The 19,076-nt window shown below is 44.2% G+C and overlaps 1 protein-coding gene across 2 annotated transcripts in view; it reads right to left on the bottom strand.

The window, feature by feature from the left end:
- Positions 1-8,344: 8,344 nt before the first annotated feature.
- The window catches only part of MSR1 (macrophage scavenger receptor 1), a 37,417-nt gene continuing 26,685 nt past the window's right edge, over positions 8,345-19,076 (bottom strand). The window contains exons 7-10 of one of the 2 annotated variants that reach the window (XM_083169904.1): positions 14,679-14,714; positions 12,220-12,336; positions 11,503-11,685; positions 8,345-8,742 (exon numbers count right to left, since the gene is read on the bottom strand). In XM_083169904.1, the coding sequence (XP_083026030.1) occupies positions 8,609-8,742; positions 11,503-11,685; positions 12,220-12,336; positions 14,679-14,714 (470 nt within the window). In that variant the 3' untranslated portion in view covers positions 8,345-8,608. The remainder of the gene's footprint in view (positions 8,743-11,502; positions 11,686-12,219; positions 12,337-14,678; positions 14,715-19,076) is intronic. The other variant, XM_083169914.1, reaches the window with a different exon arrangement.

Raw genomic sequence — 19,076 nt, 5'->3', positions numbered from 1 at the left:
AAGATAAATCTTACTAGTGTATGGGCACCTTTACTCTAGGTCTCTACCCCCCTATCTGTGTCCAGTCCCCTAATGCCTCTATATTTACCATGTACTTGTTCAAAATTGCCTTGTACTGTAAGTCATTGCTTTCTTCGCTCATTTGTGTACTGCTAGGTGCTGCAGAACCATTGTGGCGCCATATAAATAAACAGTAAGAACAATAATAATAATAATAATAATAATAATAATAATGATATAATCAAATGAATCTATTTCCTATTCCCTTTCTCATCCTCTCCAAGGGAATAACAATAACATTAGGTACTCCAAATCTTGTAGTTGCAGCATTAATCCATACCCTCCAACATGACCCATTCCATTAGGTACAAAATGCTCTGTTCCTGGACTTCCCTGCCAGTGTCAGTTACAGATGTGAGCCTGCAGCACAGTTCAATATTCAAAAAGGGGAGCCACACCTACTGCCACCTCAAACATCACTGTCCTGGACAGTTGATGTGACCCCCCCCCCCCCCCCCTTCCCCTTTGAATATTGTCCTGTGCTGGAGCCCCACCTCTGTAACTGCCACTGGCAGAGAAGTCCAGGAACAGATCATTTTGTACCTAATGGAATGGGTCATGTTGGAGGGTATATTAATCTTGTCTCTGAGGTAAGCCCTTGGCAGAAGGTTCTGGGGTGGTGGAGCTATACAGCTCATAGCAGTATGGAGTCTGCCTCCCTTGCATCCTGATAGAGGCTGTATGTGTGCTGTATTTGTAGACACTCAGCATATTCAATACACTGGATTTCAATACAGACCAGACTGTACTAGACGCACCAGATCAGACTGCGGCACTCCAGGCAAATGGATTAATCCTGCATTTGTATAAACTGTTCAGACTGATAGTGGTGCGTTAATACCAGGGACAGATTAATAATGGGGATGTGGCTACAGCTGCAGGGCTCCACACAGTCAGCCTTAAACATATTATATAGTAGTTCTAGTTTTCTAGCAAAATGATGACATTTCTTTTTTTTTTTATGTATTTTGGGCCAGATGCACAAAGCTTCAAAAGTGATAACATGGAGAGTGATAAAAACAACAACCAATCAGCTCCTAGCTGACATTTTTCAAACACAGTCTGGGAGATGACATATAGGAGTTGATTGGCTGGCTGTTTATCACTCTGCATTTTATCACTTTTGAAGCTTAGTGCATATGGCCCATAGTGAGACATTGGGGCTGAGGCAGGGTGTAGGGGTGTACACTCCCATGTCATTGACCACACCCACACAGTTTTGCTCCCAGCTCCTCCCCTTCTCAGTGAAGACTCTTGAACATTTCCAGCCCCAGGCCCCTGAGGCATATTTAACACAAAATATTCCTCTTATTAATCTAAATGGCACACTGCACAGCCTACAGTTTTGTTTCTGGAAATATGCATCCCATCATGGCCACAGTATACCCATTTTCTAATGACTACTTCACTCTTCATAAAGCACACGTCATATTAAGCTGGTTCCAGGAACATAGCAATGAGGTAATAAATTCAGTGTAGTCCAATAGATAGATATATAGATCTAAGGTTAACGCTCTGTACAGTGTGACAGGATTCAAATAGAGTGGGTTAAACCTAAGAGGCTGGGGGTGGGCCTGTGAAGGGCATCAGGTTTGTCCTATGGATATGGAGGGTGTTGGTTTTGCTGTACTTGAGGGCCTGTTAGGGGGCTGGGTCAGCCTCTTTTGTTTGTGTCTTCCCACCATGCTTCCCTATTTTGTCTGAAGTTATTTTTCTATGTAGTTTATTGTTGGTTAAGTCTGGTTTGAGATTGGTTGTTAGCTTTAAGTTACACCCACCTTCATTTTTGTGGTTTTAGTTTGGTTTGTTCATTGTTTTGTTAGCGTGGTATTAGTGTTTTTGTTTGGGCTGATTTTAGCTGTCTGGTCTTTGCCCACCTTACTTTAATTTACTTCTTGGAGTTATTAAAGTTCATACCTCATTTAAATAAATAGGTGACAATTTCTACCAAACTAATGTCTCTGTGTTTGTATTTTAATAATGTATCTGTTACAGGTTGAGTATCCCTTATCCAAATATCCGTTATCCATATTATTCCGAAAACTATACATTCCAGAAAGTGGGAAAAAATGTATTGGTAAAACCACTACTGGGGACATCTGTAACTTGCACTACTGGGGACATCTGTAACTTGCACTACTGGGGACATCTACAACAGCACTACTGGGGACATCTGTAACAGCACTACTGGGGACATCTGTAACTTGCACTACTGGGGACATCTACAACAGCACTACTGGGGACGTGATATATAACTGGCACTAAATATGTGCAAGAAAATGATTGCTTGGCATTCAAATTAAGTATCGGAGATAGTACACAAACTTTGTTTCATGTTTTGAAACCTTGTTTTATGCACAAATAAAATAGATGTGTGTGTGTATTTCATGTGTTTGATGTGTTTATACAACATAAATGCAAGATACCTCAAGATACATCATTGAAATATAAAAATATTCCGAAATACAGAATAATCCGTTATCCAAGATTCTTCTGGTCCCGAGCATTTTGGATAAGGGATACTCAACTTGTACTTATCACTGATGCATACACAGGGCAATTCTTAGCCATTAGTAGATTAATGTACAGCACTGTATACTATATAGACCACAGACAGACTGTCTGTACAATAAGACAACAGCTTCTTGCACAGCCTTGCTGTAGTATAAATATATACTGCACCAGTGTGATATATTGTACGCTTTCCTAAATCACTGCTTTCCAATTACTTCAGTCCATATAACTGCTGTGTTTTGTAATCCCAGTTAACTTTAAACAGCGATTGCTTCACTAATGATTTTAAATAGCTTAATTATTTCAAATCGCTATTAAACTATTAGCTCAGTATGCTCACTAAATAATTGGAAATTACAATAAGTTAGTGAACCTTGAATAAATAACAATTTTTTTCAACGTCACTGAAATCAAAAATGAGCTTCCTTCGGCAGGTGCTGTAAAGACCGCACTGGCAACAACAGTGCTGTGTAAGCTCATTTTCTGCATTGGAAAATGCAGCTGAGGTATGAAAAACCTACAGTATGCAGACACTGATATTCATATGTTTCCTATATGGGAGTCCATTTGATTGGTTTCTAATATAAACCTTTTGCTTTCTCTGCTGACACCAGCAGTATAAAAGTCCTCTTTGTAAAAATCATCAGGATGTGACCACCTGGCAGTGAAGGATCAAGAGATTTCTAGATTTTTGTTATTAGAATTATTAACCCTTTGAGTGCCAACTGAATTTGTCCAAATAGGTGTTAACAATGCCAAGCAAACACTTATATTCCTCATAATGAGCTGTAAGGTTTACCTATTATCAGGGCCGATGCAAGGCACAGGAGTGCCCCAGGCGAGTCGGGGTGGGGGCGCCCCGGTGCCCGGGGGTGGGGGTTACCTGGTAACTGTTATAAAGCTGGCGGCGGTTGGCGCCCCTGCAGTGCTGGAGCGGGCAGGTGCTGGAGCGGGCAGGGATGTCCGTGCCGCGGGGGTACCTGCGGCGCTGTCACTGTGTATAAAGCTGGCGGCGGGGTCCCTGCAGTGAATAGAAAATAACTAGCGCTATGCGCGCGGCGGCGATGGGAAGCGCTTCTGATTTTGAAAACACTTGCCGCACGCTGATTGGCTGAATCTCAGCCAATCAGCGTGTGGCAAGTGTTTTCAAACCCAGAAGCTCTTCCCGCGCCGCCGTATAGCGCTAGTTATTTTCTATTCACTGCAGGGACCCCGCCGCCAGCTTTATACACAGTGACAGCGCCGCAGGTACCCCCGCGGCACGGACACCCCTGCCCGCTCCAGCACCTGCCCGCTCCAGCACTGCAGGGACGCCGACGCCGCCAGTTTTTTGCACAGTGCGCTAACCCTCCATGCTGGGGGTGAGGGGCGAACAGCCGCCCTCCGGCGTCCTAGGCAAATGCCTAGAGCTGCCTAGTGGTGGCGCCGGCCCTGCCTATTATAGGAAATATAATCTTTTTGTACGCAATATTTTTTGATATTTGAATTTATATAACAAATGTGAGCGACGGTGGCAGTTTTAGTGGATATTTTGAACATCTCTGGCAGAGCTGTTGGCACTCAAAGGGTTAATATCTATCATGCAAAGTGAGTAGTATTTTCATGGATGTGGTTCATTATTTAGACATAATAATGTAACCTTGGTGGTTGTAATGTCAGTATTGAATATATCAGCATGCTCATTAATCTCTTATGCCATGTTGACATTGTTGACATGTCAACACCGTGTTTTGTGTCTATTTCTATCCCTAACCCTAATACCAATTTTATCACTAACCTTAATAGTAACTGTAACACTAACCCAAACACTAATTGAAATTTTGACATTATGACAGTCGACATTCTGTCAACATTTTGCAGCTGTTGACATCAATGTCGACCTTCTGCTGTAGCGATCATGAATGTCAATATTCTGATCCTATTCAGCTTTATCCTTGCAGAAAAACAACATGTCTGAGAAAAGAAGCATGGTTGGCTAACTGGCGCATGTAACAAGGGAGCGCATGTACGGAGGAGAGATAGTGGTTGGTGTCCCACCCCTCGCATTCCCTACTGACTCCCCGTCCCAGGGCATCCAGACACACACCATCTCCAGGGGCACCAAGATAAGGCTTGGGGATAGGAGGACCGTGGAGAGGTTCGTGATATTTTGTATCATAAAAAATGACAAAAAAAAGAAGACGGGGTGCTGGGAAGGGGTGGCATCTCTGGCGGTAGACAGTAGAAAAGTAACTGTGTGACCAATTTGGCATAATCATGCCCCACAGCATCTCCCAGTGTTTGCCAGTGACACGTTACAATGTAGACAGCCCCCAATGGTGTATTGTCTTGCAACCATATTTAGCCACATTCCCCACAGTCAGGGGCGTAACTAGAGCTTTGTGGGCCCCATAGCAAAATCTTGAAAGCCCCCCCCCCTCCCCCCATGAAAAAAACCTTTACCCTTTTACCACCATAATTTGGTGCAGTACAATCATCTGCTGGAGGGGAACGATAGATTCAGGGCAATAGGGAGGAGATAGATGAAAGATGGTAGGGAGGGAGTAGATACACAGTAGGTGGTAGGGAGGTGACAGTGAGATGCAGGGCAGTAGGGAGGTGACAGTGAGATGCAGGGTGGTAGGGGGGTGACAGTGAGACACAGGGCGGTAGGGAGGGGATAGAGCGATGCAGGGAGGTAGGGAGGGGATAGATGAAAGATGGTAGGGAGGGAGTAGATACACAGTAGGTGGTAGGGAGGTGACAGTGAGACGCAGGGCAGTAGGGGGGTGACAGTGAGATGCAGGGTGGTAGGGGGGTGACAGTGAGACACAGGGCGGTAGGGTGGGGATAGAGCGATGCAGGGAGGTAGGGAGGGGATAGATGAAAGATGGTAGGGAGGGAGTAGATACACAGTAGGTGGTAGGGAGGTGACAGTGAGACGCAGGGCAGTAGGGGGGTGACAGTGAGATGCAGGGTGGTAGGGGGGTGACAGTGAGACACAGGGCGGTAGGGAGGAGAAATATGAAAGATGGTAGGGAGGGAGTAGATACACAGTAGGTGGTAGGGAGGTGACAGTGAGACGCAGGGCAGTAGGGGGTGACAGTGAGATGCAGGGCAGTAGGGAGGTGACAGTGAGATGCAGGGTGGTAGGGAGGTGATAGTGAGACACAGAGCGGGAGGGAGGGGATAGAGTGATGCAGGGAGGTAGGGAGAGGATAGATAGACCCTAGGTGGTGGGGAGAGGATAGTGAGATGCTAGGTGGGGGGGAAATAGAGAGATGCTAGGCGGTGGGGCAAGGATAGAGAGACGCTAGGCCCACAGTATTGCAGCACATCTGAAGTCTTGGTCGCCCTTCAAAGAAGTAGGTTTAATAAAAGCTGTGAAATAGTTATGTTACAGGTGTTTTAATTGAATGCAATATTTGTCAGACCATGAAGGATGCAAAAATAGAATGTTACAAGATACAACAAAGTGCAGTGTATGTTACACAGTGGGCGGTATTCAATGAGGCTGATTCGCCATGTTTTTATGGCGATTTTGTGCTGTAAGGCGAATTTTTGACAAAAACGGTGAATCACCCTATTCAATGACCAGATGGCGAATACATTTCAAGGTTTTTTTTGCCATGATTCACCGAGTAGCAATCGCTATCTTTTTATGGTGAAGTGGAATGTGAACTTTTAAAATAAAGTGTTTTGTTTTTTACATTTGGTGTCAAAAAATCAGGAATTTTATTCTGAGGAGGGGCATGCTATTTTTATTCATGTGCTGTATATATTTAATTTAAAAAAAATATATATATATTTTTTTTTTTACACTGACCAGCCAGCAGGGGGCGCCGGAGCCGAGCCGCTCATTAGATATTCATATATTCACTGCACCCGATCGTTACATATGCATGATGTAGTGTAGTGAATATACCTGGTCCCCTGCTGGCACCCCCGAGGGGCAGCCTGTGCTGCCTGGCACCCGGGGAGCCCACCTCCCCCCCACATACGCTCTGGGGCAGGCAGGGAGACTTCCATTTACCTGCCTGCCACCGTCCTCAGGCTCCCTGCGGCGTTCGCCGCAGGAGCTCATATTCGCCGGTCAGGGGCAGTGACCCGTTGAATACCGGAGCCGGCGACCAGTGGCGAATGTGCAGCGAATCCTAAACAGGATTCGCTGCACGTCGCCGGTATTCACATTGAATACCGCCCACTATGTCAGACCTAAGCAGGCGCTATGATCACTGGAGCTCTAGCAATTCACTGTGGGTTCCAGTTCCTATACACACACCACAATGTTTTTAAGGGGGGCGCCAAATTCGAACTTGCCTCCAGGTGACTGGTATAAACTTATATACCCCTGGTTGGAAGTGTAGTATTATTTATTCCCAGGCTTAACGTCTTAAAATACACCATTCGTGATATGCCTGTGATTCCCCATAAACCATTGCTGTGGATAAACACCAACCAATCGGCTCCTAGCTGCCATGTCACAGGCTGTGTTTGAAATATGACAGGTATGAGCTGATTGGTTGGTGGTTTATCACTCTCCATTTTATCACTTTTCGAGGCATAATACAGTACATCTCGCCCTCTGTCTTTTATGCTGTAGTTTGCCTGTAAAGTTTCCTACATTCCAATAGGGAGCGCTGAGCATAACGCTTTCTTATTCTTCACAAGGAGATGCAGTGAGGCCCTTATTCTGGTTCACTCACAAATGCAATTTCCTTCTCAAATGGACAAAACCATGTGCACTGCAGGTGGGGCAGATATATAACGTGCAGATTTGGGTGGGGTTTTACTTCAAAGTGAAATCTATATTGCAGTGTAAAAATAATGCAGCCAGTATTTACCCTGCACAGAAACAAAATAACTCTCTCTATACGTGTAACATCTGCCCCACCTGTAGTGCACCTGGTTTTGCCCATTTTAAGAACAAATTTGTACTGAGCTCAGATCAGAATAAGGCCCTCAGTTTTTTCCCTGCACAGAAGCAAAACAACGCACCCAAATCTAATTCTCTCTGCACAAGTTACATCTGCCCCACCTTCAGTGCACATGGGGCCTTATTCTGGTTCACTCTCAGAGGCAAATTCCTTCTCAATGGACAAAACCGTGTGCACTGCAAAAAAAGTTATTTTGTTTCTGTGCAAAGAAAATACTGGCTGCTTTATTTCTACACTGCAATATAGATCTCATTGTGAAGAAAAACCCCACCCAAATCAAACTCTGAGTGCTCTAGACCACTTGGACATTTTTCCGTTTGAAAGCAGGGATATGGGTTGCAGCTAACAGCCGTCCTACCCCCACACGTGAGTCACGGCTGCATTACCATACGTACGCCCAGCGTTTTCATGGAAACGCCCATGAAACGCGGGGGCCTACGCATATGTTAATGAGCCCAAGCAGCCCTTCACGCCCCTCTCCACCCCCTGCTCAGATGGGTCTGCACGATCCTTTTCTGCACGGAATTCACGACATGTTCGGACGTGCAAGGCGTTCACACATGCGCAGAAACGCATCTGCACATGCGCAAACACCAACCATCGGCTGTCCGTCCGCACTCGGAGCCATCAGACTCAGTCAGAATAAGGGCCATGGTTTTATCCATTTGAGAAGGAATTTGCCCCTGAGGGTGAACCAGAATAAGGCCCATGGTTTTGTCCATTTGAGAAGGAATTTGCCTTTGCGAGTGAACCAGACTAACCCCCTAAGTTCAGTACCGCACTCCTCTTTCAGTAAGGAAAGCATATCAGTTTGTCATGTACAAAATACTGCAACAAAAAAAAAATCACCCAAAAAAACTGTAAATATTTATTTTGCAATTATGTTTAGATCTTAAAATTATGTCATTACCATATTATCATCATATTCATCTTTACTTGTAGATTTCAAATTTGTTTCAAATCTTGTCAGATTTTGATGATATCAGGATTCTGTGTTAATGTTGGTGAGTAATCCTGAACTAGGGTTTTGAATAGTTTTTGTTAAGATTTAGATTTCTAGATTGAATGCAAGATTAGTAAAATGATCATTAATGGAAAAGGGAAGAAAATAAAACATTTTAGTCATAACAGCGCACCCCAGCATCCTCAGAATGGCTGCAATTCGTAATCCCCCAACCTTTGAATTTACATTGTGTGATAGAAGTTTCAGATCCAAGGCACTGAACATCGTCCATCCATATTCGATTTCTTCCTGAAAAGAAATTGTTAAATATTATTTGAGGGATGGAATGTAGAACACGATGCATTTTATAATATAAGTAGAGGGTATGTTGTCATCTGCTGAGGTTCCGCTACTGGCAGAGTTACAGTTTAATTTTTAAAATATGCATGTAGTGCCAGCCTAGTGTTCTAGAAATACTGTTTCTTTAAATACTTAAGGCCCCCATACACTAGGCGATTTGGGCACGATTTCACCCGATTCGACGGCAGACACCCCGTCCGATCCGATGCGCGGTCCCGTGCGCATCGGATCGGGGTCGGGAGGTCGGACGGGATGCACATAAGATTTGCTAAATCTTATGTGCAGCCCAGCCCCGGAGCCGTGCGGGGGATGACAGCGGGCGGGGGATGCCGGCTATAGAGAGCCGAGCAGGGGGAGGCTGCATAGGGAGCCGGGCAGGAGGAGGGTGACAGCGGGAGCAGCGCGCCAGGCAGGGAGGATGACGCTGGCTGCCGGGCAGCGGCGGGAGCCGGGAGGAACACACTAACTTGAAAAAAAAAAAAAGCCCATACAGATGACTAGCAAGCCATTGATTGGCTGAGACCTCTCTCAGCCAATCAGCGATTGGCTGAGAGAAGTCTCAGCCAATCAATGGCTTGCTAGTCTTTCTGTATGGGCTTTTTTTTTTTTCAAGTTATCTGTGTTCCTCCCGGCTCCCTCTACTGCCCGACAGCCAGCGTCATCCTCCCTGCCCGGCGCGCTGCTCCCGCTGTCACCCTCCTCCTGCCCGGCTCCCTATGCAGCTTCCCCCTGCTCTGCTCTCTATTAGCCGGCATCCCCCGCCCGCTGATGACCCCCCCGCACGGCTCCCTCCTCCTGCAGCTCCCCGGGGACCGCATATGATAAATCCATGCGATTTATCATATGCAAACCTTGGCACATCAAGTGCCTAATCGTGTGTCCCCCTCCCGGGGAGCTGCAGGGTGAAATCAGGTCCGACTTGTCCTTAGGACAAGTCGGACTAATGTATGGGGGCCTTTAGTGTAGCTTTGCAAATAAGATATTCTGTGTAAGAGAATTTAGCTTTTAAAGGATACTGTATTTGCCTCTGGTTCAGGTTTTTTAGGGCCTCACCCTGGGATCACCTTTTTCTGCAGTGTAAATGAAGACTTTTCAAGGGTCACTGGCATAACTATAAGGAGTCCTTGGGGCCACTGGGCCACACACCGCACACCTTGCACCGGTTAATTATACTGACTGCCCTGTTGGCCCAGCCTTAGCTGCAAAGCTGCAAACATCACTGGAAAATGGCTGCCATGGCTATTTTCCGGTGATTTGCACATGCACAATAGACACTTCCATTGGTATGTTTCTGGAGACCTAAGCATGCACTGCCAGACAGGAGTGGGTCCAAATTCCAATCAGCTCTTAAAGTGCCTCTTTCTGGGGGGACCAATCTGTACCATAAGCCACTGATAAGTAAAATGTCAAATACAGGGATGCTGAGTGTGTGGTGCTTGTCTGTTAAGGGGGCACAGGTACACCACCAAGGTGGGGTGGCTTAATCCATTCCCTCTTTGAGTTGGTGCACAGCTAAGCAAGGGGTAGAAAAAACACAGCTACCAATTTGTATGCCAGCCACACTTCTGTAAGTAATGGTGACCTTGGTCATGTGTACCCTCACCACATCATTATGCTACTTCTGAGCACAAATAATATGGTATATAGGAGTCCAAGGGAACATTTATTATATGTCAGTTTGGTATTTTTGGCAGCTATCCAGTGGTTTATTGGATGATTAACTAAGACCAAACCGTCAAGAAAATCAATGACGTTAGTAATAACTACAACATTTGTGTACAATTAATGATTTTTTTTTTTTTTAAAGGAATGTCTCCTTCTCAATTAATAACCTGCACCAAGATATGAAATAAAATAATTGTTGGAAAAGAATGGGAGTCCCCAACATTTTTCACTGAACCAGCTGAGAAGATGCCTGTTTCTGATGGATCTCCGGCAAGCAAAATGGGTTAGGTGTATATATCAATACTGATGATTCTGTTAAATACTGCAGATGGAAACACAGTGGGTGGCACCGTTATACACACTTTAGAAACAAAAAAAGATCCCCAATTCTTCACCACTACAAATATACATATAACCAGATTTACTAAGCAACACATCAAAAGAGCTATTCCTGTCCTCTATTTATGCCACCAGCAAGGCTGCCACTAGGAATTTTGGGGCCCGGGACAGATTTCCAGTCCGGGCCCCTCTCCTCCCCCCTCCCACCCTTCACTTACCGCCAGACTCAGCAGGTCCCGAAGCACTGGCTTCTTCAATGCAGGATGCCGGCTGCCAATTAAAATGCAGCACCGGCTGGTGAGCCAATCAGAGCTCATGTACTGGCAACTTCTCTGATTGGCTAATGGTACACAAGCTCTGATTGGCTCAAAAGCAGGTGCAGCATTTTAATTGGCCACCAGCGTTCCTGAATTGAAGAAGCCTGTGCTTGGTTCAGGGCACCGCAGGCAGCACAGCGGAGGGTTGCGGTGGGCAAAGTGAGCTGTTTGGACCCAAAGCACCCCCCTGTTGGCGGCCCTTGCCACCAGCCATGGTTAGTAAAGCCTAGTGCTGTTAAAAGGGGGGGGCTCTTTGTCCCCCCTATATTTACACTATATTGGAACGATATATAGTTGTATTTTTTCTGAAATTAAAGTACTGTAATACATTTAAAAAATGGCAAATGTTTGAAATATTCCACATAAGATTGTTACATAAGATTGTTACCTTGCCCAAAGTAGGCATTGCTATAAATCATAACAAGACCAAAAAATCCCAGCATCCTGCACACCACTTTTCCATCTCTCACATCCCAACGATGGTCACACACAGTACCCCATTCTCCATTGTGAAAAACCTCAACTCTTCCTCCATTACGTTCAATCCTGCCAGCAAGACGGACAATAGATTCTGTGTTCGAGAAGAACAGGTGAAGATACAATGATTTATATTTCTTATGAATGTGCATTTTTTTTTAAATCAATTTTTTATCAACATAAAAATGCAATAACGTGCTAATGTAAAGAAAAGCCTGATATAGTTACATACAGGGCCCTCCTACATTTTGACTGTCTGTAAATACCCTGTTTTGTTGTTTCACTGTCTGCTATTGTAAAGCGCAACGGAATATGCTGCGCTATATAAGAAACTGTCAATAAATAAATAAATAAATATGAGTGATTAAAGACATAAAGAAACAGCACTCAGGGCCTGATTCAGCTTCAGTGGTAAATTTGCCTACTTTCTGAAAATTACAACTGCTGGCAGTTACATAGTAACATGGGGCCTTCATTCCGAGCTGTTAGCAAGGTTGCAATTTTTGCAGATGACAAACCATGCTGCACTGTAGGTGGGGCAGATGTAACATGTGCAGAGAGAGTTAGATTTGGGTGAGGTGTGTTATCAACATTAAAAAGTTGGAAAATGTTGCAGAATATCACATACCATTTCCAGGGGCAGAAGAAGCAAAATGAGCAGAAGGAGTAGAAGAAACCAAAGTAGGTTCAAATAACATTCCTCTTTCTCCTTTTTCTCCCTTTTCGCCTTTACTGCCTTGTAAACCTTTAAAAAAAAGTATCATAATCTAGTAAACATTATTGTGTCAGAAATGTGTATTATACACAGTATACTCTTATGTACATCCAATACCCTGAAAAGCATACTTTATCATACTTACTAATCCTTGGATACAGATAAAGTGGATGAAGCCAAACAGCTCTTGTCATTTTTCAAACACAACCTGCCACATGGCTGATTGGCTGGTACTTTGTCTCTATACTTTATCTCCATCCAAGGTTTAGTACATAGATCCCTAAATACTGTACAATTGTACAGAAGACTCTGTGGCCAGTAATACATGGACATATGGTACTTATATGTTAGTTGGGCGCCCACTATAGTTAGTACGCTCATACCCCCACTGTCCATGTCCACGTGGAGTTGAATTTATATAGTGTGATGAGCGCAGAGAGCCACCGAGCCTGAAGCGTGGCGATCGTAGCGCACCCCGCGAGGGGACGCGTGAAACTTAGAAAATAGCTCAGTGGGTGCCCAACTAACATATTACAGGACAAGTACAGGACATACTAATATTTCAACTGTGAAGGGAGTTCTCTCCTAGATTCCAAGTTTATGGGACTCTTTTTAAGTTCACAACTTATTCTATAACAAAGTTTTAAAGCAAAACTTTGCTGTGGATTCTCAGAAACACAACAGTTCCTAACCTAGGTTCAACTTTTTCTTCAGTTATCAAAGTGCTAAGTATATGCAGGGCCGGTGTGAGGCACCTCAGTGCCCAAAGCAAAGACACGCACCGGGAGGGGGGTTGTACCGGCGCCGTTGACCCACTCCACGGGGCGGGGAAGTGCCGCCGCTGTTGGCCCACTCCAGGAGGGGGGGGGGATTTTACCTCTCAGGAGTCCCACTGTGGCCTGTGCTGGAGAACAAGCACATGCGCTATAGATAAGTCTCCAGGAACGTGGCACGGACACCATATTCTCAGAGACAAACCCATTCATTCTAGACTCAAAGCCTACTGGGCTACCAGAGAGAATGTGACCTGCACAGAGCCTGCACATGGGCCCTCTTCTCTCTTAAACCACCACTGTAAACAATTACTTTTATTTATATCAATATTTTAATTGGAGTCTACACTAACACATACAGGTATCTGACACCCTACTCTGAAATTATGACTGTATTATCTGCTTTTTATTAAATTACAAATAAAATCGTTAAAAAAAACACCTTGGTTTAGTTAATTAAACTTTCTGAGTCCTTCCAACCAGAAAAACTCACGTAATTATCCGATTTAGTACAATTTTATTCTTTAACATAAACACATCATTGTTATTTCCCTCCATTGTTTATTTATATGACACCATAATGGTTCTGCAGCGCCTAGCAAAGTACTTAAACAAATGAGCAAACAAGAAAACAGTGACTTACAGTATAATGCAATGGGGGTATTCAATCCTGGATTCCGACTGTCAGATTGTTCCAACAGTTGGAATCCTGCACTTTTTTCGTCCAGCTCAACAGTTTAGCAGTATGTGAAAATCAATGTTCCACCTGTCGAGTAGCGAAAAGGGGGTATGCCGGTGAAAACGGCCATGGATTGTCGAGATCCGGCCATGAACTGGACAATCCAAAGCTGTTTACGACAAAACAGATCCAACTGGTTTGAAAGTCGGATCTGTTTTGTCAAATTCGGTCTTCAATGTTGTCGGAAACAAAAGCATTGAATAGGCGGCTGGAAATAGCATCTTGGATTGACAAGTAGATGGTATATAAACAAGTAGATGGTATATAAACATCATCATAACTCTGAAATAAGCATCAGGGCGACACCAACCAAAGGTTAGGTGCTGTTGTACTTGTAGGGGGTATGGAGTTGAAGATAGTATAAGTAAGAGAAGGAGAAGCAGATGTGGGGAGAGGGTCCAACTTATGAGAGCTTACATTCTAAAGTACAGTGGCAGAGAGACAGGGGTGACTGAGATGGGTTGGAGGGAGCATGGTACAGAGAGCTAGGATGTAGTAATGTACTGTACTTTACAGAGTGATTTAGCACAAAGACGGGGGAATAAGGCTTATAAAGGAATGGTCTTATATCTGAAGGCAATGGTGCCTAACATGCTGACCTGTAACTTTAACCCTGATATGTGTGGGTGATTACTTCTTTTAAATAAGTAATGCAATAAATAAAAACATTTCAGAATTCTCAAAAAAAATGTAATGCTAAATAAATCATCTATCTATACCTGGTTCGGTTTATTCGGTCTTAAAGTGTCTCGTAGTGGATCACTTTGCAAATAATATAATTATTTTTGGAGGTAACATATAATATTTCCTTATTTATACAAATAATGCATTATTTTGTGCTATACGATAACAGTACTCACCTGGTGATCCTGGCAATCCTGTCTCTCCTCTATGTCCTGAAAAGTAATTTAAGTAATTAACATATGACATATTTATTCTTTGCATGTTATCTAATTATATTCCATGTTGCTATTGTATTTTCCTTTAAAAAAAAGATCATTAACTATGTCTGATTTTTCAGAAATCGTTACTGTATATTAAATCTTTCCTCCTTATTTGTGGGGCAATTCTGCGCTGATTGTAGAATTGCTAAAGTTTTAGCAATTGTGCGCGTACAGGAAATGCGACTGCAGTCTAAGTTACCAGGGGCTTGCAACACGGTTTTGGGTGGGCAGTGGAGCGCTATTTAGGCAGGCACGGATTTCGGACATTGGAAGCGTGTCCATACTGTTTTTGGATGGTTCACATCGGTTGCATGACGTTACACATAGCCGATGCAAGCCAAAACATGGCATCCCTATGCCTGCTTTCTGCAGCTAAGCTGCGCAGGCAGGGGGCTACTATAAATATGTGAACGCATCACATTTCTGTAATGCGTTCGCATTTCTTTGATGCATTTGCATTTCTGCAACGTGATTGGAAATATTTTGCATTCCCATAGCAAGGAGGGAAACGGCATGCTGGAAGGTCCTGCCCATGACCTCCGCACTGTCAGACATTTCACTGACTCCTCACTTAGGGGTTACTCTAGTTCACTCTTTGTGACAAAATCCTTCTTAGATGGACAAAACCATGTGCACTGCGGGTGGGGCAGATATTACTTGTGCAGAGATAATTAGATTTGGGTAGGGTTTTACTTCAAAGTGAGACCTATATTGCAGTGTAAAAATAAAGCAGCCAGTATTTACCCTGCACAGAAACAAAATAACTCACCCAAATCTAATTCTCTCTGCACATTTTACATCTGCCCCCCTGCAGTGCACATGGTTTTGTCCATCTAAGAAGGAATTTGTCAGAAAGAATGAACTAGAATAAGGGCATTAATCTTTTGAATGCCAACATCTGTGTGAGAGATGTGAAAATATCTGATAAAAATGCCAGCGTCTCTCACATTTGTTATATAAATTCAAATACTGTAAAAAAATTGCATAACAAAAAGATTATACTCCCGCACCCACCCCTGTTTTCCAAACTTCACAATCCAAGGTGGGATCATCAGCCCACTGTCTGTCAGATTCTTGCGGGTTTTGGTTAAGTCCCAGCCGATCGTTGCCATCTTCACTTCAGCATAGGAGAGTGTGGGAGAGGGTCCTCTATCTGTCTGTGGGTGGTGGCGTACAGTGGGTAGTTGCTGTGTCTGCTGTCTTACTCCAGGGTGCCCTATCTGCTCTACTCTATCAGTCCAGGGGTGCCCTATCTGCCCTATAATTGGGTGCTGCCTGTCTCACCTAAAATTAGGTGCTGCCTGTTTGCTATATGTCATGCCTGAGGGTTTGGGCTGACCCTGGGAAGCCTCAGGCATAGGGGTAGATGTATAAACAAACCGTGTACACCTCAGGGTATTCTTAGACATGAAATGCAGACGAAGTAAGGCCCGAATGTGTGACGGAGTAAAAGTTAAACAAAGTTTTTATTGAGCACGTCAGGTGATAACAATGGCAGATGGTAATAGTATTAATGAATTGTATTTCCACACAGGCAATCAATAAGGAATAGTCAATAACATGAAACTCAACACGCTGAGGGGGAGAAGATGTTATATTTGACTGATACGGAAAGTCCCAAATACTATACTGTGAATGGGTCTTGATCGGTGGAGGTTTTAAACTATGGGCTGCATGACTGCATGACTGCAGCCCCAGCAGGTAAAACCCGCCACTGTAGTGAAGCCAAATCTGTAAGACTGTACTGGGTTCATTGTGACTGGCAGTGACTTCCTATTGTAAATCCGACCTGCCAGTCACCAAGGCAGTCCCATTGGGAGGTGTTCCCTCCCTCAGGACACCTCTCTATTGGCTGCCAATGAAATCCGAGGAGGTTTGTAATGCGCATACGCCAGTCCTGGTGCCTGTCATCATAGTACAGGTGCCGGGAACACAGCACCTGTGGTGAGGTTCGGGAGGAGCAGTGGCAGCAGGGGGGTGCCTGCATTATGGCCAGCGGCAGCGCTCCCCCTGCCATGAGATACAAGCCGCCACTGGTCTTGATGGTAGGCATGATGCACTGGAAGATACAAAATGTAAAAGACACTCTGGCACCGATGTTGAACGAACAATCGGGGTAATGGAATTTGAAAAGTTGAAGAATAAATACTGAAGAATGCTGAAGTACTGAAGAATGGATGGAAGATGACTATTGATGTTGAAGTACTGATGGATTGAAGAATGCTGAAGTATTGGATAATCAATGGTAATTAACTTTCGATGTTGAAGTACTGAAGAATTGATGAATACTGAAGTACTGATGAATCGATGGTAGAAGCTGAAGAGCCAATGCCAGACGAACAATCTATAGAGAAGCGGAAGAAGCAACATAATAGAAGAATTGCTAAAGCATAGATGAAGTCAGGTGGAACCCTTGAAGAATTTAGGCACTGGTCTCTTTAAGATGGGTAGCTCGCACAGGAGCTGGAATCCTGGAGAGCGGCAGCACACATCCATCTGCAACAAAGACAATTGAAGCACTGACAGGTTACAGGAGTTCCCCCAGCATTCTTATACCTGCAGGTGGAAGGTGATTGGCTAGACGATGATGCTGGAAGAAGGCTGACAGGGATTGGCTGGTCTGGCTTAGGTGACATCAGGCAAGATGGCTTTGGCCACATCCAACTGTGGAGGGAGAGTATGTTTATGAGCATGGCTGCAGCCTAATGCACTGTTGGTGGAGCGTGGTTATGGCAGTGGGCCCGGAGACCCTAAGGGAGCATACCCATTCCCCGGAGGAGCAGGAGAAGACCACCTTAGTGTCAAGCAGACTGGCAGCATAGCAGACACTGGAAGCGGATGCTGTGCGTTAAACGGCACACAGACAGTGCACATGGTATCCAGGTCTGTAACACTGGGACATTCTTAGGAAACATGTGAATAGTAGAAGTAGTAGTAGTAGAAGTAACAGTAGTAGTAGTAAGTATTTAGTTACCTGAATCGTGACAGCACCCTTCCCTTTAGGGGTGGCTCCAGGACACCACTTAGGCTTTCCAGGGAATTTAGCATGAAAGCTCTGGACCAATTTTGGAGCATGGACATCATATGCATTGGTCCACGATCTCTCTTTGGTTCCATACCCTTTCCAGTCTACTAAATACTGAAGATGTCCATAGCAGAAGCAAGAGTCAAGAATCCTGGCAACTTTGTACTCAACACCTTGTTGAGTTTTGGCTTTCAAAGATTTTGGAAGACTTGCATATAAGCGATTAAGGAGTAACGGTTTCAATAATGATATGTGAACTGTCCTTAGAATTTTCAAGAAGAATTTTCATGGCAGGTACTGAAGAAGCAGAAACATACTGAAATTCAGGAACCAGAGGATGGAATCCATAATTTGCGTAGAAAGGCATTGGAAGAAGAATGGCGTTGGAAGAAGAATGGTACTGATTATTATGACAAAACTCCTCCCATGGCAGAATTTGAGCCCAGTCGTCTTGGGAGGAAGAAATATAAATACAAAGAAACTTCTCCAAGTCTCGGTTTACCTTCTCAGTCTGCCCATTTGTCTGTTGGTGGTAGGCTGTAGAGAAGTTCAACTTGACCTGGAGGATGGCACACAAGCTTCGCTAGAATTTGGCAATGAATTTGACCCACTATCAGAGATTATCTCTAGAGGTAGTCCATGGAGTCTGAAGATTTCCGTAATTAATATTTGTACCAGTCTGGAAGCTGATGGGAGGCCAGTGATCGGAATTAAATGAGCCATCTTGGTGAACTGGTCGAACACCACCCAGATGGCAACAAACTTTTTGGACTCTTGCTGGCAGATCTATGATACAGTCCATAAAAAAGTGAATCCAGGACTGATGAGACACAGAGAGGGACCAGTTGACCAGCAGGAGACTGACAGTTCACATTATGCTGGGCACATTTGGAACACAAATAAATAAAATGTCCTTTTTGAGGTCTGGCCACCAGTAAGATCTGGATTCTGTCATAGCTCTTCTAGATACATGAATGACCGACAAAACGTGAGGAATGTGCACACTGTAAGAATTTATTTTGAAGAGAGGCTTTCACAAAACTATTAACTAGCGGAGGAGTAGAGTTCAATCTCAAGGCTGAGAATGCTATAGAATCGATAATGGTCATCCAGTAGCTTCAGACTCTTCCTCTAGCTCCCATGAGCAGGACATCCGTCTTACAATTCTGAGAAACCGGACAAAATGAGAGTCTATAAGAAAAATGAGAGAAGAACAGTGCCCATCTGGCTTGATGGGGCATAAGCCATTGTGCAGATTTGAGGTACAGGAGTTTCTTTTAATCAGTTAT

Source organism: Crinia signifera, chromosome 1 (assembly GCF_055691185.1).
Source record: "Crinia signifera chromosome 1, ASM5569118v1, whole genome shotgun sequence".
Taxonomy (NCBI): domain Eukaryota; kingdom Metazoa; phylum Chordata; class Amphibia; order Anura; family Myobatrachidae; genus Crinia; species Crinia signifera.
The sequence above is the reverse complement of the archived record's forward strand: the minus strand, read 5'-3'. Positions and strand labels throughout refer to the sequence as shown.